Source organism: Carassius carassius, chromosome 25 (assembly GCF_963082965.1).
Source record: "Carassius carassius chromosome 25, fCarCar2.1, whole genome shotgun sequence".
Classification (NCBI taxonomy): Eukaryota; Metazoa; Chordata; class Actinopteri; order Cypriniformes; family Cyprinidae; genus Carassius; species Carassius carassius.
In genome coordinates this window covers 6,888,752-6,914,672 of record NC_081779.1, presented here as the reverse complement: position 1 = coordinate 6,914,672, position 25,921 = coordinate 6,888,752, and the positions used below count along the sequence as shown (strand labels likewise).

Below are 25,921 nucleotides of genomic sequence, written 5' to 3'. Positions count from 1 at the left end.
TGGACAAATTTTCTTCCACCCGAATTCATTCAAGGCATATGGACTAGGCTACTTTTATGACACTTTTGCATCTTTTTTTGAGCCTGTAAGTGACTCCTATCGACTGCTGGGAGGATCAAATATTCATGTTTTGAAATAAATTAAGCATTACAGGTTTGGAATGTCATACAGGTGAGTTAAATAATTTTGATTACACTATCCCTTTAAGAACGTAGTATTAAAACAAAATTAGTCAACAAATTTCACAGGTTTGAAAACCACTAACATTTGTTAAGCCTGACAGCTAATATCTGTCTCGGATTATTTGGTTAGACAAGGCTCTTAAATGCCCAAAACAGCATCATCAACCACATACTGAGAAACATCATCAAACTCCCTTCAGAATCCCAGAAAAACTAACTCAGACACACACTGGAAAGCAGCCAGACTCGTGCCAGAGTAGGTGAGAAAGTCTCCTGTTGCTTCTGTTGAGACAAACACACACTTATGTGTGTCTGTGTGTATGTGTCCAGAGAAGAAGAGACTGCCGCCAACGGGCCTCTCCTTCAAAGCTTCCCCTTTCATATCAAATGTGCTGCTTAAAGTAACCAGAGAACAGCCTTTTACTTTTCTCCAAATTAGCTCAGGCAACTCAATTTCGGTGCGGTTTCGCTTCCACCATCGTCTGCACGGCTAGCGTACCATGATGTCATCGCGGGGTTGTAAGCACATGTGTGGGGAAAATAAAAAAAGGTTCCTCTATTTAGTGGTAATTTGTAACAGATCTGAATGAAGGCGGCTGCCAGCAGTTCACAGGGCTGTTTTCCCTCCAATTAAACAGCCGTAAACTCCCAGCGTTTGGCTTTCTGCAGGTGCGGCAAATTGGGGTCAAGGAGGATCAGATCTGGCTGGCCTCTTTTGGTACTCTTTACTGATCTTTAACGTCAGAGACGTGGCCAAGAGGTTAGAGCACATTGGGCCTTGGTGCTTATGCTGAAAAATCAGTGTAGAGACATTCCCTGATTCCTTTCTCCAATCAATTCCTCTGCTCTCTTTCTACTGTGCATTTAACATCATGGGACTCAGCAATTTATTAACGTGGACATTTGATTTTTGTGCATTAATAAGGTTGTAAATTCCAGTTTTATGTCCTCAAGTCCGTTTAAGAGAAAATTTGGACTTTTCAGAGATACTAAAACAACTTTTTGTTTTTAAAATTGTTACTCTCATTATTAGTATTTATTTTTTCATGATGTTTGCCAATTTTTACACAAATAATGTCATATCAGAATGTACAAATTGTAGAATCAAATTATTGATAAAATTGATGTCATTCTTAGAGGACTTTTCTGTTCCAAAATGATCTGTTCCCAGCTGATTTATGCCTGTAGTGTCTTGCTTTCTTAAGGCCACAAGACGTAAAATATATTCACGTATACACACACACACCTTTTTCAAAAATATACCTTGTGTTCCAAACTTTTGCTCTATTCCATGAGGATAAATAAAATCTGCAAAATAAGAAGAGAGGAGAGAAAAAAAAGAACAGGAATGTTTTCCCCCCTTTTTTTTGGAGCATCTGCCAAAGTCTTCAAAGCTGAAGAAGGGCTCCATTGTCAGCATGGACAGACTAAAGATCTGTGAGACAACAGTTGGAGTTCAGCCTCTGCTGGATACTGTGCTGCTACATCAGTGGGATCGGAGCATCCCAGCAGCTCCTCCTTCCTACAGCACAAGAATCAATAATATACAGTGCGTTTAGAAAATAATCACCCTCTTTAAAATAAATCACATTTTGTTGCTTTGCAGCCTGAAATGCAGACATACAGAGTTTTGTTTTATCCAGCTGTATTTACTTAGTGCTACTTATAACATCCAAGTGAAAGATATAACACTAACATGTCAGAGAAAAAAATCAGTGAGTAAAAAAAAAAGATCAGCCCCTTGAGGTAAAAAAACTACCTTTTGGTTTAATTACAGTCTTTAGTGTTTTGGGATATGTCTCTACATATGTCTCTACTAACCTGACTTAGTATTAATAATATTTGTATAAATATTATACTTCTATTAATATCAATATTTGCCCACATTTTTCAGAATGGCTCAAGTTCATTTAAATTGATTAGTCATCATGTGTGGACCACAGTCTTCAAATCATTCCACAGATCTTCAATGGGGTTTAAGTCTGGGCTCTGACTAGGACATGCAAGGACATTCACCTTTTTCTCCTTCAACCACTGCGTGTCAGTTTTTCTGTGTGTTTTGGGTCATTGTCATGTTGGAAAATAAACCTTCTTCCCATTGACAACTTCCTGGCAGAGGGCAGCAGATCTATCCTGACAAGTGCTCCAGTCCCTGCTGCAGAGAAACACCTCATAACAGGACATTACCTCCTCCATGCTTTACTGCAGGAATGCTGTTATTTGGATGGTGACTGTATTGGATTTCTGCCAGACATATCGTTTGGTGTTGAGGCCAAATAATTCAGCTTCAGTCTCATCTGCCTCAGAATCTTCAAGGTGCGTTTTGGCAAAGCTCAGTCATGACTACATGTGGTCTTTGAGGAGTGTCTTTTTTCTAGCAACCCTCCCAAACAAGCCACATTAATGGAGAATTTGTGATGTTGTCACATGCACACAATGACTCTTTGTCATACATTCCTGGAACTGTTTCAGAGTTGCTGTAGGCCTCTTGGTCGTCTCTCTGACCAGTTTTCTCCGGCTCTTTCATCCAGTTTGGACTGACGTCCTGATCCAGGGAGGGTCTGTGTACCAAAAACCTTCCACTTCTTAATAATAGACTTCACTGTGCTTCTAGGCATTGATAAAGCCTTTGAATTATTTTTTTCGTATCCATCTCCTGACTTGTGCCTGTACACATCTTTATCCCGGAGATCTTTTGACAGTACCTTACCACCCATAGATGATTGTTTGCTTCAGTTGCACTACCAAGGACTGAAATGCTCCAGGAAAGCTCTTTTCATGGGGTGGCTGGGTTCTTTTCTATACCCACTGTATGCACTTTAAGACTGGACCTACAATCACCTTATCTTAAAATAACTTTTACTGCCATTTTTAAGCTAACATGGCATGCATTTACTTATCTTACTGTAAATGATTCATCAGTATGTTACTCCAAAATAAAAAAAATAACGATTAAGACATTAATAAAATCTAAAATTAAAACAATAAAATATAACAATAAAATAAATAAAATAAGGAAATAAAATAAACAGCCCATCCTACATGTTTTTCATATTGAATAATCTGATTCATTCAAAAAGGTCACATTACTGAAGTACAATGTGATGTGAATACCATTTTAACTTCAAGGATCTTTTAATAAAGAGGCGTTTAGTCTATTTCCAGCTTAATCTATGTCATCTATGGAAACAATAATCTGTTAAAGGCCCACAACATAAAGAATTCAGTCTGAGTGCTGCCATGTGGTTAAGAGGAGATTTACACTGGTTTATTTATACATTAACACTGAGCTTGTGACTGCATTAATTTCTTAAATAAACCAGGTTGCATTTCTGCGTCAGGACCAGACACCTTTGAAAACCACTTGTCTAGGAGTTTCAATCCTCAAGATTCCAATGAAAAAGCCTCATGAGGCTGAGCAACTCCAGAAAAGAACGACAAAGTTTCACAAATAAGATGCTAGGAAAATATTAATGTGCCCTCACTGTCAATAAAGAAAAGATTCCTCTATCCATCTTTGGCTTTGCACACAGAATTTTCAGGCACGGATTTCTCATTTGGTCACGTAAAAGCATCATCTCTCCTTCTGAAAGTCCTGCAACAAAAAATATCCTGTCATATTCATGACTGAAGCCTTAAGGCTGATTTATACTTCTGTGTCGAACCTACGCTGTAGCCTATGCATAGACGCACATCCTTACTGACAGCCAAATGCACTCGCGTGGGTAAACGTTTGACCCAGACATGACTGAATTTCACCAGGTAAAAGAATAAAAAATGTTATCACTGTTACTAACAATAAAAGCCAGAAGAAATTATATTTTTCAACTGCTGGTACGTTAATTTGCAGTTTGTATATACGTATTACCTTAAAAAATAAAGTTTGGAAAAGTGATGTTTGCTGAAATGCAGTGTTGGGCTTATTAGTAACGCGTTACTGTAACGCAGTTACTTTTGACAGTAACTAATACTGTAACATTACTTTTTAAATAAATTAACTCCATTACCGTTACCATATGGTGCATTGTCCGTTACTTTTTTAAAAATCAATTAATTTTGATTAACCTGTTTGCAGCAGTGTTGCATTGTAGGATTGGTGGATGCCAACCACTGTAAACACGAAGACGCACTGTGGGCGTGTTTCCGTTTATTCAAGTATGTGCGGCAGTCATGGCGAGTCAAGGCGAGAGCAACACGAGTTTCTCAAAGTGGAAATATTTCACTCTCATTATTTCACTTTAGTTGAGCATAAAGACAAAAACCTTTTAGTCAAATGTAAGCTGTCTTTCTGGTTCGAATGTCCTATCCTAGCCCACAAATTTCCAATCCGTGTGCTCAGATTTTGTAAACCATACCCTCGGTTTTTGAATCTGTTCCCACAAATTCATAATCAGCGCGCACACTTTCGCAATACGTTCCCATGGATTTGTAAACTGTAGCCTACTCACGGATTCATGCAGCAAGCTCCTACGTGTTAACATACAGTTTTAATGAATATTATTATGTGGAATGGGTCTACAGCAAAGTGTCTTAAGTGATTCTCTGTATGTTTTTATCATACAGGTGAAACATTGTTGAAAACATGCAGCCTGTCTCTACTGTGGAGTCGCCGGCCTTCAGTCAGCTCCTTAGCATGATAACATGGATTTCATTTTTAAGCAGCATTTATATACATATGTATATGTATGTATGTTTCTCAAAATTGATTCTGAATAATTCAGATTGCTTTCATTTATTTATTTCAAAATGTTTTGTGTTATGTTGTCCATTGTTGATAGTTTTCATACTTAAGCTGTGAAAGGAACATTTTTAAGGGCTCAACACAACAGCTTTTATGATGCAGAAGCCACTTTAGTTTTTGATTCTGAATATATTATTCAGGTGTTTTGTTATTTATTTCAGAAATCCTTGTGACATACAATATTCAGTTTGTGCTGGTCTGACTTAATCAAAATAGTGTTTAAAAATTACTTTCTGTTTTACTTTGTGTTTGTATAGACCATAATGCATAAAAGCGCATTAATGGGAACATTAAAGAGTGTTCTTTAAAAAAGTAACTAAAAAGTTACTTTTAACAGTAATGCATTACTTTTTGGTGTAAGTAATCAAAGTGATTGAGTTTCTTTTTGAATTAAGTAACTAGTAACTGTAATTAGTTACTATTTCTTAGTAACAAGCACAACACTGCTGAAATGTATAGTCATTATTACATTTTCATCCAATATTATAACCACCGTTCACTGATGAATCGTTCACAGCAAGTGTTCAAACCAACTCCATTTTGATTTCATGTTGACTTTAAGGCTTTGGGATCCAGCATTGGTATCATTTACATGCAGTACTTCACTAACATTGAATGTGAATAATTAGGTTTGGAAGCCAGAGGATCAGATGTTTGACATGAGTCACAATGTTCAACCAGTATAATAAAACGGACAGACTTCTAGAATCCACCTCTGTTCAGGCTAAAACTCCATGTAACAAACCTAACTCGCTCTGGGAGATATTCATTTATAATTGGAGTGGGTTAAAGGTGAGCTGAAGCTCCGGGTCTTTAGGTTCGATATTCACACTGCACCTACAGCTCAAAATGCTTGCTCCATAAGAGCTTGTGCAATGTTTCTGATTACATATTGTGTTATTCTTTGGAGCACATACATTAGATCTTTCTCAGTACTTTAACTCAAAATTTTCAAGCTAAAATTTCATGTCATACTCTTATTTTCCAGCCCAATTGAAACAAGAATCCACTACATTAATCAACCACTTAATCTGAAATGATTTCAGAGCATGTAAATACACAGTTTGAGGGCATTGTAGTCAGTACAATAACAGGTTTTTCCAATGGCCTCTTTTCCAGGGTGTCCATGCAGGTGGCCAATCTGTTCACAAACCAGATGTTTTCTGGTAGCCAAGTGAAGATTTCAGCAACAACAACCGAGTCTACCGAGACTAAACACAACTAGATTGTTTGCATTACAATCAATGAAACTGTCTAGAATGGAAACACGAAGTGCGGTAATGCAGCATGTTCATTTGATGGACCGTTCCCAAGCCCGTCACATTTTACAGTGGCTTTACTTTATTTTCACCCTTTGTCTAATATAACATGATTTTGTTTACAAATATTTTGTGCAAATTGATTACAGTGAATTTTTATTCATTATATATTTGAATAACTTGACCGTTGCATCAAAAGCAGCTTAGACAGCTGGATGTTAAAATATGTTCTCAAAGTCACAACACTCATAAACAAAGATGTGATGTGGCATGTTTATTTGAGGGCAGGTTGTGTCATCGTTTGGCTCTGAAATCAGTGGAAATTTTAGTTAGAGGTATACCGAGAACCAGCACCATTTCTGCAGAAGAGTAAATTTAGAGTAAAGGTGAAATAAATTGAATGACCAACATCAGTTAATATAGTCAATATAGTCTCAGTCTCAGATGTCACGCCCACGGACCGTTGGCTAAATGTCTAATGAATATGGGACACAAAAGTGGAAACACTTCAGAAGTGTGGAAGTCATCATCGGATTGGTTGAATTCTACAGGATTTCCGTGAGACGTGTGTGTCGCGTTCTTTAACGTTACGCCTGGAAACAAAGATACCATAGCCCCAAACCCCCTCACGAAAGAAGAAAGCCATCGTGTTTACAACTTGGATGATGAGCACTTATCAAGATCAACTAAACGCTGTATTTTAAAAAGTATGTGAAATATTTAAAGTTTGCGGTATAGAATCTTTCAAATATGTCCGATAGTTTTACACACCCATCTGTTATTGTGGCAACATTTTCACGCCTCTTGACAAATGGACGAAGCAAACTGTGATTGGTTGTTTGACATGTCGGTCAAATGGCCTCATGGGTGGGCCTTGACCAATGAAAGCTGCCATGAATTCCAGACCTTCAGTCTGAAAGTTCTGGGTACACGAGACTAGTTTCAATTTAGCCGAACTCATGGAAACATGGTCAAACATTGCATACATAATGACCAATAGGTGGCGCTGTCTGGTGGCCTTGCCAGGAAGCAGAGCTCTACCAATTGTAATATTAAAAGGGACAGTTCATGTTAAAATTAAAATTCTATCTTCATTTAATCACCTTTATGTTTATGCCGTGGAACACACAAAGATATGTTTAGCAGAATGTTATAGCTCGTCATAATGAAAGTGAATGAAAAGGATAAAAATAATTTTTTTATTAAAAATCTGACTGGAGTGACATGCTCAGGGGTACAATTTAAGATGCAATTTCATTAAGTGAAAATCTTCAGGCAGTGATTACCTTGTGGGTTACTTGAGTTAAAACCCCATAGGCGTATCTGGAAAACTGGCACAGCTGCTGTTCAGGAGGGCTGCTGGGGTTTCAGGTCTGAACGTGGGGGCATTCCAAAGAAAACCCGATGACAACATGGTTACTTGCCAGCTCAAAATCTTATGGCTCTCAGTACCTATCCCAAATTAAGCTTCCAGGAGCTGCAGCACTGGCAGGGAGTCTAATTTTTTTCCAATTATGCTGGAATGTGAAACTATTTGCTGTTTATTTTGACCGTTTTCCTGCGGGGAGGGAAAGCAGAGGAGGAAAATGGTTAAGAGAAAGCAGTGGAAACACTCGCTGACTGCCAAGATTGCATCCATTTTCTTCTGAAACTATTCAAAATGATGCAATGGGACTGTTATTGGGTTTCACCGACAGGAAAACCACAGGTACACACACACACACAGGCGTGTGGATGATACACACCACGATAGACATCCAGAGCCTCCGAAGGGTTTCTTACCAGACAGTTTCAATGCCACCATCTGAAGTCATGCTCCAATTATGGAGTGCTGGGATGCAAAATATACGGAACACTTCATGAAACCTCTCTGTGCATAACCTGAATTTAACATAACCCCATTCACTGTCTAGTTGAGCTTGTTAAAATACCATTTTTTTTTATGGTGGGACAGACGCTCTCTGATGTCTCGTCTATGTTGAGTGTCTGACAAGTCTACTAAGAGGGGCCCGACTGGAGGAAGTCATTATGAGGTCACCCCCGGTCCTCACGAGCACTTATGATGTCATCTCGCAGACTGGAAGTTTTTCCTTGGTTTGAGTCTTGTGCCATTTTGGGGTTTGGAACGTGTGTCATGTGTCTGGACGAGCATTAACGGGAGCACCGCGCGACATTACCTCAATCGTTATACCCCAGAATTCTTTAGCCTCATGCAGGTCTGTCAATCAAGATGCTTTATGGCCTCCTTGGTTGTGTTGCGAATTTTGAAAATCCCTTTGCGTTTATTAAACTTAATTTAATGTTTCCTCCGCATGCACAATGACATAAATGACCTACAGAAAAAAAGCACAGACATGAACAGCTGCAATCAATTATTATGTTTCCATGACCACTGACGGTGTTAATTGATAAATGTGGTATCACCAACAGGCCATTGAGTCATTTTAAACTTCAAGAGTGGAAACAAAATACAATGGAGAAGTGCGTCTTATGTGGCTGCCACTTTATTAGCTTCAAAGAGCCCAAAACAACATTGAACCCTACTAATTTGTATTATATGGATAAAAATACTTTTTTGTTGTTGGTTAAAAATCATTCTAAATGTAAGATACAAACGTACGTGCACTCTTCAGGGGTAAATAATGTACAATGGAGTAACTTTTAAAAGGGTTCTGCCCCATTGACAGCACTTGTAAAAAAGTTTTGAGAGTGTGGAATCACTGTCAAAAAGATTTTTTTTTTTATTTCCAGCAAATGAACAATAAAACTATTAACGGCAATTCAAAATCCCTAGAGCTCAAGCATTTAAAGCATCACATGACAGAATTGCAGCACACACTTATAATGACCTTATCGCATGTTGGTGGTGACCCTAATATAATTATTGTTCTTGGTCCATACCAAGTATTACAACAATGACAGCCAATCAAACTCTTCCTACTTTAAAGAGATGGTTGACCCAAAAAATGAAAATGTCTGTATGTACTCACCCTCCATTTGTTCCAAACCTGTGTTTTTTACTTCTGTTGCTGAACATAAAAAGATATTTTGAAGAAAGGTTGATAACCAAACAGCTGATCGTAGCCATTGACTTTCCTGGTACTTTTTCCATACCTTCAACTGTTTGGTTACCAATATTCTTCAAAATATCTTGTTTTATGCTCAACAGAAGAAAGAAGCTCATACTGGTTTGGAATGGCTTTAGAGTTAGTAATTGATACAGAATTATTACTTTTGGGTTAACTATCCCATTAAAGCGAGTGCTGCAGTGTTTAAAAAACTGGTTTTGACAGAAACATGATTATTATTTATGTGAATGGGCCTTTTATATGACATTTTAAAAAGACAAATTATTATTGAATTTTCCGGCTGAAATTTAGCTGCATGTAAACATTTTAAACCATTCTGTGGATCAGTCAAGTTTTGGCTTGTTGGCCTGCTTCAGTTATGCCCAGCTAGTAGATGTAACTACACCATCTTAGGGCAAAAGTCATCTTTCTTCACTGACAGTTGTGTAGCAGCAGGTATTCTCACAAAGACTTTCTTCTCTATTAAATTCATCAGCCAGTTTTCCACAAAAAAGTCAGCCATGCTTCCTGTTTAGCAACATTAAATATAATCGCCAAGATAGGCATATTTCTCGTGTATCTGACTTCTCTTTCCATGAGCACAGGAAAATGTTCCACTGAATTACTGCTACCGCATTCATGTTTTTGTAGAGTTGAGGAAAACCACTGGAGTGCTGACAATGACCATTTCTTAAGTTATTTTTAGATAACTGACATCCCCAAATCAGAATGTGCCTGGCGTACTGGAACCTAATCATATAAATAACAGAATAATATCCAGACAAATGGGCCGCCTAACAGGACAAGACGCACGCGCTACCCTCCACTGGCTTGGCACGGTGAACGTCGTCAACTCTGGCTGAACTGATCGACTGAAAAACTCAGCACTGACTGGTCATCTGGTTGGCAATCTGTCAGTGACCATAAATGCTGAATCAGCATGGAAGTATGAGCGCTGATAAAATACCACAGCCGTTCATTGTGTCTGTCGTGACAAATGATCGCGTGACTGGGGAATCAAACCAATTATTTGGCTTTTCATTATGTATCTTGTATTATAATAATTTTTTTGGAAGAATTTGTAATATGTGCAAAATTTATGTGGACGTAGAGGAATCGTCTTTGAAAATAAAACACTTTAGCTTTAAAGGGGTCATATGATGCGATTTCAAGTTTTCCTATCTCTTTGGAGTGTTACAAGCTGTTTGTGAATAGATAAGATCCCTAAAGTTGCAAAGACTAAAGTCTCAAACCAAAAGAGATATTCTTTATAAAAGTTAGGGCTCATCCACACCCTCAAACACTCATTCAAACACACCCCCAACATCTCTACGTCACTCTGTGGGAATATTTGCATAACACCGCCCAAATGTTCACACAAAGGAGGCTTAACTTTTATTCTCGCTGTAGTATTGTTGCTGCCGCCGCCACCATGTAGTGAAGTCACTGTGTGTTTCGTTTTTGAAAGCGGAAAAACTTTGTTTGGCCTTACAAAAGAGGACATGATTAGAAATCAGTGGTTAAGCTTTATTTACAACACTATTCCAGAACAGTTCAAACCAAATATTTAAACGTGTGCAACACATTTTACAGAGGACGAGGACTGTTTCCTGTGAGAGTAGCCTTTAATTTCAAATAATGCTCACTCACAACCTGTGAGTACGTTTTCATATTTAAAGAATTTGTTTGATGATTAAAAAGTGAGTTTTAAGCAGTGTAGAGTAGCACTTATTGTTTGTTGTTTCTACGATCACAAATGCAGACATGGTTTTATGTTAACCCAGTGCAATACGCAACACAACACAACATGTTGGGGAAGTCGTGGTCTAATGGTTAGAGAGAGTTTGACTCCTAAGGTTGTGGGTTTGAGTCTTGGGCCGGCAATACCACCACTGAGGTGCCCTTGAGCAAGGCACTGAACCCCCAACTGCTCCCCGGGGGCATAGAGGAGCAACAATAATGTACAGTATGTGGGAAGTGTGTTTTTGAACCTTAAACGTCAAAACCACATTCCATTACACCAAATACACGTTAATAATGTTCTTTTTTTTTTCTTTTGAGCAGTCATATGACCCCTTTAACAAGATGAATCGTTTAAGATTCAAGGTGGTAAAATTATCTGATACTTTGATAGATGCATATCCAAGAGCCTGTTTGCATGTTTTAGGTCATTTAAATTTGAGAGTGACAAAGAAATATGAGTAATAAGAAAAGAGAACGGAACGTCACGTGACAAAAGAAATAAGGAAAGGGTGACATTTCCCATTTTGTGCTGTAATTCACTAGTTTCAGCTCACTGGCTTCAACCATTTAGCTAATTTTTTTTCTTAAAATGCGACTCATTTATTTAGTATTTTGAGTTGAAACTCTTCTTACAGTTTTCTTTTCAAATCACCCTTGCACCAATTCTTTTGTTAAGAATTCCCTAAAAACTGCCTAAACTGTCCTCTGTTGGCTGGTTTTAGAGTTGGTTTGGGCATCTTGTCAAACTTGGAGACCAGCTTAAACCTGCCAAGACCATCTTAGTTTTCAGCAGTCATTTTTTTTTGGTTTGTAAGCAATTTAAATATCTGAATTAAAAAACAACAACAACAACAACAACATGGTGATTAAATATAAACTACTTTATGCTAAATTTCCAGCAAAAATAACTCTGAAAATGATACTATGAAACAAACAACTACTGCAATATAGAAACCACACCGTAACACTCTTATTTCTAAAGAATGAAGGTATTTCAATGTAAATACCTCATAAATTATTACAGTACTTTTCATGTTTGGCAAGCAATTTTGTGTTGTAATCTGAGATAATATTATTTGATCTACACTGGTCTACAAACACTTCATCCCTGGACATACTGGGAAATTAACAAAGGACTGCAATCTTCACACAGAGAGGCTCACAGAGAGAAGGACCCGCAGGTGGATGGCCTCCACGAAATATGATCTATAACACACACTGCCGTCTGATCAGTGGCGTCTGGGCCTCTCGCGGAGGAAAAAAACCCAATTCCCAGACTCACGCTGCATATAATTCAGGAGTCTTGAAAATCACCCTCGCTGACCTGCGGCGTGAAACCAGAAGGGAAAGAGAAAACAAACTCCAAACACTCTTCAAGAAACACTATGTTTAATTAAAAAATGTAACTCTTCTGGATTACAACTGTTAAAGATTTCAAAACTGAACAGGTAGAGGGTAAAAAATAAGTGACACGTTGAGGCTGGTAGAAGTTGATGGTAGCGCCATTTTTGGATGAAACGCTTCAGAAGGTGGTTTAAGAAAACATCAGGAGGAGTAAGTGAAGGACAGACGTCTGCAGCTTTGATTCATGTCTTGTTTCCTTTGGCAAGGCCCAACATCGGACATTGTTTCATTTCAAATTCAGCTTCCTTGTCCAAGGATTAGCAGTTGTGCTTGATTTGCTGTGGGGCACTGACAGCCCGGTACGGAAACGGCTCTTTCTGAGCGGACACGGTTCTGGGTTTGAAACCAAACCTGTCTTCCTTTTTACACTGCACTCGAGTCCTGTGGAAATGTGGATGTATTTTCTTCTAACATAAAAAAGGCAAAACATAGCTCAAAACACATTATAATGACATGTTCAATATCAGATCAGGCGCTTGATTCCTGCCAGCAACATGTCAATGTCCTCGGAGAGCAGCGAATCTAAAAAACCTCATCGACTCGTAACTGGCGTGTAATTTCTGGTTTCGAAAACTCGAGGTCGTGGCTCCTGATGGAGGGCTGTTTTCGTTTTGTTCTCTAGGTGAAAAGACGGACTGTTCCGTCGGCCCCTGAGGAAAACACCCAGGGTTGGGTTGGGTGGAAGGTCACATCGAGGACCCCAAGATCATGAGTGATGGTGTGACCCTTCAGAACCTTCACTGGAACAATCAGAGGATTCTGCAGCAAGTCACTGTAGGATTAACACAGACATTAGAAAGGTTAGTGTTATTCACAACTGACTCTGAATAATGATTTTCATGAAGTCTGGCTTCAATAACGGTTTTTAAATTCCTGAATTCTTTTCTGCCAATGGATGTTTCTTCAACTACGGGCAATTTTATGAACCACAAGTTGATTTTTATTAAACATAACAGATTCAAACTTTTTTGTTGTTGTATGAAGTACACATTAAAACCATCTTTGAAACATTTTACCATGCCTTCATTTATTTCAGCTTCCTTAATGTATTTTACGTACAGATTTTATGGTTTTCAATTATGAAATATTACATTATATTTTACTACATTAAAAAGAAAGTGCTGTGCATATTGTTTTTATTATTTATAATTTTTTTTAAACAATTACTAATTATTCAATTCTGAAAAAAATCTAATATTTTCAGTATTAATGTAATACAATTAATAAAACCCAAATCTGTACATTTTAAATTACATTTAAATACTATTGTGCAATTAAAAAAAATATATAATCTTTAATATTACATTTTTAATTTTAATACTGAAAACTTTATAAATGTCTCATGTACAGATTATTTTTTTAAATGATTAAATCACTAAATGTATTAAATTTAAATGCTAAGATATTTTAAACATCTTATGCACAGATTTTATTGTTTTAATTTTTTTAATACATTTATGAAATTATTACATTCTGACTACTGTAATAATTCATATAGAGTAAAAAACAAATATGTCAAAATGGTTTATAAAAATGTGTCATTTTGACCACAAATGTAACCATTTAAACAAAATTCACAAATTGTTTCTAACAAAAATGTATCAAAAGTTAGTATGCTTGCTTATCAAAGATGTATTTCAACTTGAAAGATGGTAAAATAAAACAAAACCATTCAGCAAGTTAGTTTTTAATTTCAACATTAACACTTAAATATTAAAGCTCAAATACAAAATAAAAACGGTGTAAACTGCTTGCAGACCTCACTAATCTAATCTACTTTACTATTTCTACTCTTATTTTTAGCTTAGTAAACCATCCTGTCCCATTCCAATGAAAACAGTTCCCTTTTCTCAATCCAAACTTTATGGTTAAAACTGCTGGCCATTCCTTCCAACTATCTGAGGGCCATAAAACAGTGAATTCTGGAAATATGGTTTGCTGTATATGCATCAACAGTTTGACTGGGGAAAGTAAGAAGTGGAAAAATAACATGACATCCTCAGTTTGAGTATAAAGAGATCTATTAAGGCCAGCTGATGAAGGCTTTTCACCCAGATCTCGCTTGCCCTCCACCGTACACGGATCATTAGTTCTGCTCAAAGATCGCTCCTGACCAAACTGCAGGAATGATAGTCTACCCCTGCAGATACACTGGACATGTGCCCAAGAGAAACAGACAGACAGAATGAGAAGACAGAAACGCGAGAACTACACCGTGTTAAAAGAGACAGACTGTGTTCAGAACAGCATATCACCATACTACTCACACTATTTATGCAGTATTTGCACTCTGTAGAAATATGCAAGGTTTCTATATGCACTAAAATGTGCAGTACATAACCATTACACTGCACAGTCTATAGTTTCCTACAATGCAATGCACTTGACTTTACTTGTAGCAAATTAAAAGAGTTGCCCGTAGTCGTTTACTTCCATAGTGTGGAAAAAAAAAATACTATGGAAGTCAATGGCTCACAGCAACTTCTTGATTATCAACATTCTTCAAAATACAATCATCAAAATAAATCATACTTTCAATTTAAAACAATGATGACTGGATGCAACTCAAGAATTAAACATGAAATATATAAAACCTTAAAATATTTATATTCTATTATATATTTATTCAAAATGATTATTTAAAGTGGTTGGCAGTAACCACAAACATTAAGTTTGAAATATTTATTATTGCATAAAATTCTAATATATTTATATTAACTAATGAATATTTATACATTTAAACTATCCAGCATTAGACAGAAACATGACATCACTACATACTGCAAAAAATGGTAACATTTGATTTATATTTAATTATTAAAATGTATATATTTAAACTAGCCAGCATTACACACACACACAATGTTTTTTATTTTTGATCACTGCAAAAAATTATATTACGTTAATTTATGATGTTTAATTACTATAAATATATTAAAGTAGTCAGCAGTACACATACTGCACAGTATGCACTACATTAGTATATAACGGTTCAAAATGAAATACTAGCTAACTAAACATAGCACAGCATATCCTGTATACTGCCTGTGATTTAAAAAATAAGTGAAACGGTCTGCATAATTACGCAATAAATCTTTTAAACAGTAGTATGCTTCCCTGTCACATGACCAGTCCACTGAAACAGACTTTAGAAAGATGTTAGAAATTACATATAATATTACTTCTAGTTTATTTTTTACACCGGAAATGGAAAGTTAACCACATAGCATTGTGGAATACAGTATTCTTTGAAATAGACCCTAATGTATCCTGCACATACTCACCCAGGTATAATAAACTGAGAAAATTAGCTTACGGCATGCATTATGCACAGTACTCATATTATTTACAGCTAGTATGCTTTTAAAAAAACAGCCAAAAAACGGAGAGGGATTAGAAAATCAAAAAAAGAGAGAACCGAGCAGTCTAAATTGACACTGGGAAAAAGTGAAACATAACCCGGACAGGAAGATGATCAGACTCACTTGTAGACCATCCCGTGACAGACGATGACACTGCCGTCATCAGAGCCGGATGCGAACAGCGGGTAGTGCCTGTGGTAGGCCACGCTCCTCAGAGCCTTCTTATGATGTCTGCGAGGACAGAGACACAAGACAGACCCGTCAGCAGAGGGACGTTACACAGAACCTCTCCAAGTCCCAAAAGGAGACATTCATTCATTTGACAGGCCATCATTACCAACAATTTCCCTCGAGTCTGCCCAAGACTGGCCAAATTATAAAAACCTGCTTGTGCTGACTCACCGGAGAACTTTGTACGGTTTCGTGGACAGGTCCAGATCGAACCAGGCCAGACGACAGTCGTAGCTACCGCATATCACGTTGTCGCCTGTGGAAAATGGGTAAAAGAGGGCAAACGAATGACATCTGATATCCAGAGAGTGCTCACTGATTTCACATGTCACTTTAGGGATATTTTTGAGAAACCAAGACTAATATTAAGCCAGAATAACTTTCCTCTGGTCACCTCCAGAGACTCACTTTTATATAACATACCGTAACAGGCTGAAGAAAGCTGCCAGATTTCATTTCAAAGGTCACCGAAAGAGGTTAATGTTCATAGTCGTTTACCCAAAAATGATTTTCTTCTCATTTTTTCATCTCATTCCAAACCAATGACTTAATTTCTTCATGCAAAGTATTTTTTAAAAATCTCCAAGCTGATATTTTCCATTCATTTAAACCCTATTCTGGACCTCTAAAGCTCCCAAAAGGACAAAAGAGCACCATTAAAGTAATCCATACGACGTGAGCCATCTGAAGTCATACGACAGACCAACATTTTAAATCACCATTCACTCAAAATCATCTTCTCTGCTGTAGCTCTCAAATCTGATTTGGACATAATAATACTAACTTTGTTCATCACATTTGGTTATGAGGGACACCAATGGTTTTTGACATCAAGTTTTTTTCAGCATATGTTTATGTAAATTTTGAGCCTAAAATTGCTGGATGGAAGCATCAAAATTCAAAGAAAATGTTCACAACGCAAGCTTGAGATAAGCAAATGTGCCAAAACTAAGATAACATATACAGGATAAATTCTCAGATGCACATCAAAAAAGTAATGTTGCAAGAAATACGGCATCTGCTGCTAATTGCTAGCAAACATGATGTTCACCATAAATTATATTTAATAAAAGAGTGACTAACATTTTTCCATGTGTGTGCCAATCAAGGTGGTTCATTGTTAAATTAAATGATTAAAAATAATTTAACCGAAATCAAATAAGTTTAAGTACTAAAATTACTAAAAGACAAAATGAAATAAAGTTAAACAGAAATATAAATAAAAAAACAAAATAAAATGACTAAAACTTAAAATAAAAATAAAAAGATAATTTATAAATAAATAGTATATTAATATGTATATAATACTAAATAATAATAATACATAAATAATACTAAATAACACTGGTGCCAATTTTGATTTTCATGATTTTGTTCTTTTAAACTTGCAGGATGTAAACTTTATTTACAAATTATTTTTGCAATATTATAATTTTTATATAAATTAAATTCACACTTTGGATGGAAGCAGCTACCAACAATAAGAAACCTGGCACATTTTAAAGTTTAATTCAAGCAAACAAATGAGATTGGAGAGCTACGGCCTGAATTTCAATTTATTCCTTAAAAACAAACTATAACATTGCTTCAGAAGACGGGACAATCAAAAAACGATTGAAAGACAGATGAAAGAAAATAAAAATTTTATGAACTATATAATGACGACCTAATAAACACCTAAAGCTACAAAGTCTAAATAACTGCTTTTCAAACAGCCATCATTTAAATGGATAATTGCATAATATTTAAGTTTCAATATATAATGAAAAATTTAAGAATCTACATGGTTAATTTTTTTTTTTTTTACACAGTATGTTCAGACAAAATTCCCATTAAAACGACTTAATTTTATTATAATTTAACAAAATTTTGTTGAGTAACAGTAAATGTGACTGGACTTTTACTCTGCATTTTTAACTAGACAGCCTAAATATGCTTTCATTGCATTGGAAATTCATAGGTGATTCTCCAAAACATCTTCTTCTTTGAAAGAAAGTCAGTCAGGTTTTGAATGAAATGATGGTGACCCTTTCAGAAACGTCCAGTTACTCACCTCCCGGGTGGATGGCCATGCTTGAAATCCATTTGCAGTTGGCCATCAGCTTCTTGGTGAGCTCCTGTTTGATGAGGTTATACACTCGCACGTAGCGCTGCGTAGCCACGAAGAAATAAGGCCTGATGGGGTGGAAGGACACACACTGCACCAGACCCTTGTTCTTGCGGAAGGGGTTCTGGGTCCTGCGTTTGCTCACCTGGTGGATGACCACCTGGAGGCTGCTGCCATTGTCAGGGATGACGCATGCCAGGTAGTCGCCTTTCCCGTGCCACGTCACCTGCCTCACGGCCTTCAGAGAGAGAAGAGAGAGAAAGCGGGAAGCTAGAGGTCAGAGGTCAAAGTCATTCTGCGGTACATCCACAGACGATTAATCCAATTATAACCTCAAAGACACGCTGGGACTAAATTTACTGCTGTTATTAACGCCGGCTTGGCCTCTGCCAGTTTGCCAACGCGAGTCACTTCTTTGCTTTTTCCAGTAGTTTTAATTGGACACTAGAGGCGTCTTAAATTTCTTTCCATTTCAGGAAAAAGACAACCACAGGCTTGCTGCTTCTGCCAATAGTTAAAAGCCTCTGGCTGCGGCTCACGTGAGAGACACACGGACGCTCTCAGAGGGGACAAGAGAAGGAAAAAACGACTTTCATTTCTATTGTTAACTGGAAAATACCGACTTGAACAGAGGATAAATCTGACCTGCTAATGGTTATCGTGAAGATGTCATTCTCATTAATATATAAACAGATCGTGGTGGTGTGTTTGTATGTGCTTTGATTACCTTGGGGTGTTTGAGGATGAGGCGGTGACCCTGCTCGTGACCTTCGCCCTCTGCCACGGCCCACTGAACAGACTGATCCTTTACTTCCTCTGGCTCCTCATAGGAAGAGATCAGCTGATCCGTAGCAGTGTAAACCAGCCGGTCACCCAGACCAGGGTTCAATAGGACAACATTGTCATCACTGCACACAAACATCATGTTCAGTCTCCGCTATTTCTCCATTCATCTGATAACACAAGCTGTTTATCGAACCATCTACGTCCATGTATCTAACCTACCTACCTATTTACCCATATTTAACCATCCATGCATCCATCTGTCTGACCAAAAGTCCTTTGTCTATGCTTCCATCCATCTGTCCATCCATCCATCATCTATGCAGACATCCATCTGTCTGTCTATCTGACCAAAAACCTTTTTTCCTATGCATCCATCATCCACCCATCCAACTGACCTGACTATCTAGGCAACCAACCTAGCAAATTATTTAACATTTATTTAACCAATCTCAGAGTGTCTAAGCATCCATGCATCCTACCTATTCACCCATCTGAATAACTATTAATCAAATAACTAACATAAGAATGTTTAAGGAACATTTGAGATTCTTATACTCAGTCTTTTCTGAGGCTTCCTAAACTAACACTAACTAAATAATCAGGCTCTACAATTATTAAAATTAAATCCTGTAAATCATCTGCTGTCAAATAATATACAATACATACTGAATGTTACAAAACATACAGATGAACATTAAATTAATATTCATATGCAGGTTATAAGAGAAAATGAGGCGGGTCTTACTAGCTGATGGCGACCAGAGAGATTGACGGATTGGGATTCCAGGCCACACCCTTCACGGCTCCGCCCACCTCTACTGTCTTCAGGCAGCGCGCCGTACTGACCTCCCAGAAACGCACTGTACAGTCATCAGAGCCTGAGGTCAAAGGGTCAAAACAAAAACCTTTACTTAAACTGTTTGGTACATGTAGCCTCTGAAGTCCACTATAAGGAGAATAATCCTGGAATATTTTCATCAAAAAACAATTTCTTTACGACTGAAGAAAGATGTAAACATCTTGGATAACATGGGGATGAGTAAATTATCAGGAAATGTTAATTTGAAAGTAAACTAATTCTTTAATGACACTGATTACGTTTAAATATGTGTTTAATATGGTTCTGCAAATGTGCGCAGGTTTGTGTCTCATCGTCTGAACAGCTGAGAGGACACAGACGCTCGGGTCTCTGGCACAACTAAAGCGTTCTGTCAGCTCTACGGCACTTCCTCTCTCAGCAGCACACATGGAGGATAACTCATCCTCACGCTACACAACCACTGTGACACACACTGTAGCACTTTGGCACGAGTGCACTATAATAATACTAGATTATGAAAGGTGACAGACAAAGAGAAGCCGTGTGTTTAAAGTTTGTGTGCTACTGCTGTTATACAGTCATTATTCAAAACGAGAGACATTTATTTCCTCACATATACATACAGTATGAATAAAAATGAACAGCTGATGTCTAGCTTACCATATGTTAGAATATTTCTTTTTCTGCACATTTTATGGAGGATGAGGACTGTTTACTGAACCAGTAACCTGCAATGCATCTGTGGCACAACGGCTGTTTCTATAAAGTGGGGCAGTTTAAACGTTGCAAGGACAGTCTGGTGCTTTTGACTCACAGTCTGTATGTTATTTATATTTACATGATTTGCCAATGATGATTCAAACGCGAGTTTTGAGCAGTGTAGAGTAGGCTTGTTTGTTGTTTCTCAGATCACAAATGCATGGTTTTGTTTACACACCACGATACGCAACGCGTAAAAAGACAATTATGTCCCAACTGGATGCAACAAATGCCTCGTTTGTAATGGGTTTTGTCTCATTTACTGATGTCCGGATCACTAACGAATCTTTCTATTTAACCGGATCTTCTTAGTGAACCGGTCGAACCAGTTCACCAAATCGAACTGAATCGTTCGCCTAGTGGTTAGAGAGTTTGACTCCTAACCCTAGGGTTGTGGGTTCGAGTCTCGGGCAGGCAATACCATGACTTAGGTGCCCTTGAGCAAGGCACTGAACCCCCAACTGCTCCCCGGGTGCCGCAGCATAAATGGCTGCCCACTGCTCTGGGTGTGTGTTCACTGCTGTGTGCGTGCACTTTGGATGGGTTAAATGCGGAGCACAAATTCTGAGTATGGTTCACCATACTTGGCTGTATGTCACTTCACTTCACATGTTAAGAGGGCAGCTGTGATATATAGCTGCCCACTGCTCCGGGTGTGTGTTCACGGTGTGTTCACTTCTCACTGCTGTGTGTGTGTGCACTTGGATGGGTTAAATGCAGAGCACCAATTCCGAGTATGGGTTACCATACTTGGCAAATGTCACGACTTTCACTTTCCGGTTTATAAACATGCCTTACACTCCCTCTGATGCGTAATAAACCAACATCCTGAGTTATTCAGTTACTCCTAACAGTACATTGACTGAGCTGCTAAAAGAGAACCGATGATGGGATGTGCACGAGCAGTGCAGCTGGACTGAGTCTCGTGCTTCTGGCCTGGGAGATGGCATAGAATGTTAAGGGCAATCGGCCAATCACAAAGCGCTGGATAGCTGGCCAATCAGAGCACATCTTGCTTTTTCAGGATGATGAGCTTTGTAAAAATCGCCACGTTTCAGAAGGCAGGGTATAGAGGAGAAACAATAATGTGCATTATATGGAAAATATATATTTTTAACCTTAAACCGCATTGCATTGCATTACATTGCATACACCAAATACACAAAATAATGTTCTTTTTAGCTTATCTTATCTTATGATCCCTTTAAAGCATGATTCTATCCCTATCCACATTATGAAGTCATGTAATTATAACATATTAAAATATATTTATTTTCATGATGGCATAATATGATTTATTAACACAATGCATAATTTCTCTTTAAAATCACTTTAAAAAAACTTTTCTAAGAGGTAACTGCTCTGTTTCATTTAACAGCTCCAGACGTATCAGCCATACAACATCATAAGCTGCCGTAAAATCTCATTTTAACTTTTATACCTGCATGCTTCATAAACGCAGTGAAAACAACACGGGGAAAATGGGCCGGGCCTGGTTGGTGGAGTGTAATAACTCCAAAACCCATAATTACTTTTTAAGTATTGAGCTGTATGGCGACAGATATAGCAGGAGGGACGGACTCTGCGGCGGTCACCCGCTGGCGGTCAGAGAGGCCTGTGTGATGCAGGGGACACCAAGACTTTCCTGTAGATGCTCAAACATGGATGGAGACCATAAATAAGATGGGAATGACTGTAATATTTGCCTTTATGGACGGGAAAAAGCTGCAAAAATATTAAAAGTCCATTTTATAGGACAGTAATGGCACTTGGCAAATGGCAAAAAATATAGTAATGTGTTCCAAAGGATGACAGAAATTAGATGTTAAAGTCAACGGGAAACAACATTAGCAACCCATTTTACAACTGAAACAAGTGAAATAGGATATTCTAATAGGAACGTCAGGACTTGAATTCATAGGTAACAGCTCATGTAAAGGACAAATGGAGCAGACTTAATTAAAAGTTTGCTTCAATTGTTCACAACTGTTCAAAATCAATCTCCAAGACATGTATTATTAATGTAAAAAGCCTACAATTTTGTACAATTGTATGACTACTCAAAAAACACCCACAAACTTAAAATGTTATGTGATGAAACTCCTTAAAACCTGTATTTCTCAGTTTATACCCTGAAATGTCCAGGGTTTCTTACACAGGGTCTTGAGTGTGTTGTGTAGCGTGTTTTTGGGAGTGTATGGATCTGAGGCATAAGCACTTCCTGTGGCTGAGCAGGGCTCCCCGACAACCACTCGGATCTCTTTTAGCCGCTCTGTTAATTTGTAGTTGTGTTTTCAGGCGGCACCCAAGAGCTTCCTTTTTTTTAACTCCAACTTTACAAATGCACCCAATGTTCACGCCAAGATTCAATTCTCATGGAGTTTCTCTATCTATCGATCTACCTTTTTTCTCACATTTTCACTTCTATTAATGCTTAGTGTTAAATGGGACGATTAAAAACAGATGGTTTCAGTTTGTCTATATACAGTATATAGTCAAATATACAGTATATAGTCAAAAACAGTAATATTTAAAAAAAAAAAATCTAAATCGTAAACAAGTCTCAACCTCACACTTTAAGTCTGTTCAAAACACCCATATCCCAAATAAACGAGTCTTCAGAAATGATTCAAACAGAATGTGGATCACAGTGAGTTCACGTGTCCTGAGTGACAGTGTCATGCTGGAGTTTATAATGTCACCGCTCGTATTCGTATTGCCACATCATTAGTGGGGAATGCCGTTTGAGGCTCTCAGGACATGATCGAGCTCTGTAAAAGTAAATATGTACACAGTCGTGTAACCTCAGCCCTTCTTCACCGCATTCTCTCATGTCATAGACTGCAATCTGACTACAGCGCAAAAACTGTAACTGTAGGTTTCACGTGCTGTAATTGCAGCGTTTTCATTTTGCAAGTCTGTAAAAACAAATTCTTGGGAGATTCTCATCATTGCTGCATTTTGGAAGTCTCCAGAATTTTTTATTTTTTTATTTTTACATCTTCTGAAAATGTTCTCTTCCGTGTGTTTTTTCCCCCACTGTTTTATCATCTATCATTGTCTATTGACAAAGTTTGATAATTGATAATTAAATTACTGTTAAATTGAAGTCTGGGGTCAGTACTTTTTTTGGGGGGAAATAAATTAATACTTTTATTCAGCAAGGACGCATAAAGCGATCAAAAGTGATGGTAAAAACTTTAATAATGTTTTTGAAAAAGTTTGACATTTCAAATAAACTTTCTATTCATCAAAGAATCCTGAAATCAAGCATATTGCGGTTTCCACAACCTTATTACTGATTATATAATTTTCTACACTGGTAATAATACATATTTCCCAAGCAGCACATTAGCAAATTAAAATGATTTCTGAAGGATCATGTGAAATTGAAGACTGAAGTAAAGACTGCTGAAATTCAGTTTGCATCACATTTTAAAACAACAAAAAAACGTTATTTGAAATAATCTGCACTAATATTTCACAAAATTACTGTTTCTTCTGATCAAATAAATCCAGCCTTGGTGAGCAAAAGTGACTTCTTTTGAAAACATTAATAATATCTTATCGCCCATAAATTTATGAACAGTAGTTTAATGTTAAAGGTTTGCTCTAATCACTAACCTTAAGTTTCATAACTGGTATTAATAATGCTTGCTCTGGTAAACACCACTAACAAGAATAAAAACAAAACTGAAAAATGAATTGCTGGCGTTTCCTGACATATGCTGGCATTCAAAATAAATTTGCCCAGTTTTACAACCACTGGCTGCACAACCTCCTCAAAAAAACTTTTGTGACTTGCAACTCCCAAATCAGCAAACACAAAATTGGAAAACCCAGGATGCAGAGACTGAACAAAGTCTCAATGCTTTGATAATGGAAGAAATGATCACACCCCAAATTAACCCAAGGAAAGTAGGGCAGGCTCAGGGCGAGAAGGGTTGTGATGCCTGGGAGGTTGTCAACTGCCAATTTTTACTGTGGGAAAGAGCATTTTATTACTGCTTTAATATATTTTATAGCTAGACAAAAGAGAAACCCCTCACTGTAGTGGTTTTGCATATGCACTTCATGAAGTTCTTTGTTATGGAAGGCTGAGCAGATATTGCCTCGAAAAATGCAACCAGCCTCTTTCTGCTCTTTCCTCCTGCTTATCTGCCTTATTTGAACCCCAACTGCAAAGCATTCTGGGAAACCATTTCCATTGTGCAGCTGAAAGGCCTGTATTGTTACCTGGATCACCACATTCAAATCAGACGGGCAAATTCAACCGCATTTTCATACAGTACGAATATCATTTGGTTTCTGTGGATTTGGCTGTGCCGCTCCCATCGCTAACGCTGAGTGAAATTGACTGCATGTGTTATTAAAATAATGCTTTCTACTCGCTTCGTTCGAGTAATTTATATCCCCCTCAAGTTAATAGCAATCAGATGCCGGCCCTACTGAGGGAATACGATGGGTTATAGCGTGCATTTATGTATCTAAAGGACCACGAACCTAAAATACGGATAATGATCAACAGACTGCACTCAAGAGAGGCCTTTCCTCCATTATGTATGAAATCTTTTTAGACCTAAACATATAATCCTCCCAGAACTGGAATCACATTTTCTCTTTATAATGGGGGAAAACAGAGATTTAAAAAGTGTTCGATTTGTTTTATATCCTTTAAAATAATGTTATGATTAAAAAATATACAGTTCAGCAAAAGTCTTAGGCCATTAGTATTTTCAACAACAAATAAATAATTTTAAGACAGTTATTTTTATCTTGAATTTTTTTTTGCACAAAGATTCTGATAACAGGCAGTGCTCCACACAGAGATCTGATCTCACCATCATCCAGTCTGTCAGGGATTAGATGAAGAAACAGAACAAACTGAGAAAGACTAAATCCAGAAAAACTGTGGCATTGACTCCAAGATGCTCCAAGAGACCTACCTGCAAGGCTCCAGTACTGTGAAAAGTCAGACTGGATGATGGTGAGATCAGATCTCTGTGGAGCACTGGCTGTTGTCAGACTCCTTGAGCAAAAAAACCCTCAGTGGATTATTACAATTAATGGCAAAAGAAATGTTTGGAAATGAAACTGACATTTCCTACTGACACACTACAGCAAAATATAGAAATAACAGTCTTAAAAACATTTTTTTGTTTGTTTTCTTTTCAAAAAAAGAATCAAGATTAAAACGATTAAAAAAGTGTTTGTCCTGCATTCAAAAGGACAAATAACTCAAAACAGAACCGTCAACAAATGAAGTCACTTCATGAAGTGGCTAACAATAGGGACGTGCTGCCAAAACCTATAAAAATAAAACCGAAATCCATCTAGAATGGAGGAAAAGGAGACCTATCATGAGTGGATCGTGACTGATTTATCAGTGTTTTGGAGCGCCAGTGAATATGGACATTTCAGGCGCATCTGTGCTCATCCTGGCTCTCATCTCATCTCTC

The 25,921-nt window shown here is 37.5% G+C and overlaps 1 protein-coding gene across 1 annotated transcript in view; it reads right to left on the bottom strand.

Moving 5' to 3' along the window:
* Nucleotides 1-12,365: 12,365 nt before the first annotated feature.
* LOC132104013 (ribosome biogenesis protein bop1) overlaps nt 12,366-25,921 on the bottom strand; it is a 76,906-nt gene continuing 63,350 nt past the window's right edge. The window contains exons 11-16 of the mRNA XM_059509169.1: nt 19,629-19,761; nt 18,825-19,005; nt 18,044-18,335; nt 16,162-16,246; nt 15,883-15,990; nt 12,366-13,169 (exon numbers count right to left, since the gene is read on the bottom strand). Of these exons, the coding sequence (XP_059365152.1) occupies nt 13,016-13,169; nt 15,883-15,990; nt 16,162-16,246; nt 18,044-18,335; nt 18,825-19,005; nt 19,629-19,761 (953 nt within the window). The 3' untranslated portion in view covers nt 12,366-13,015. The remainder of the gene's footprint in view (nt 13,170-15,882; nt 15,991-16,161; nt 16,247-18,043; nt 18,336-18,824; nt 19,006-19,628; nt 19,762-25,921) is intronic.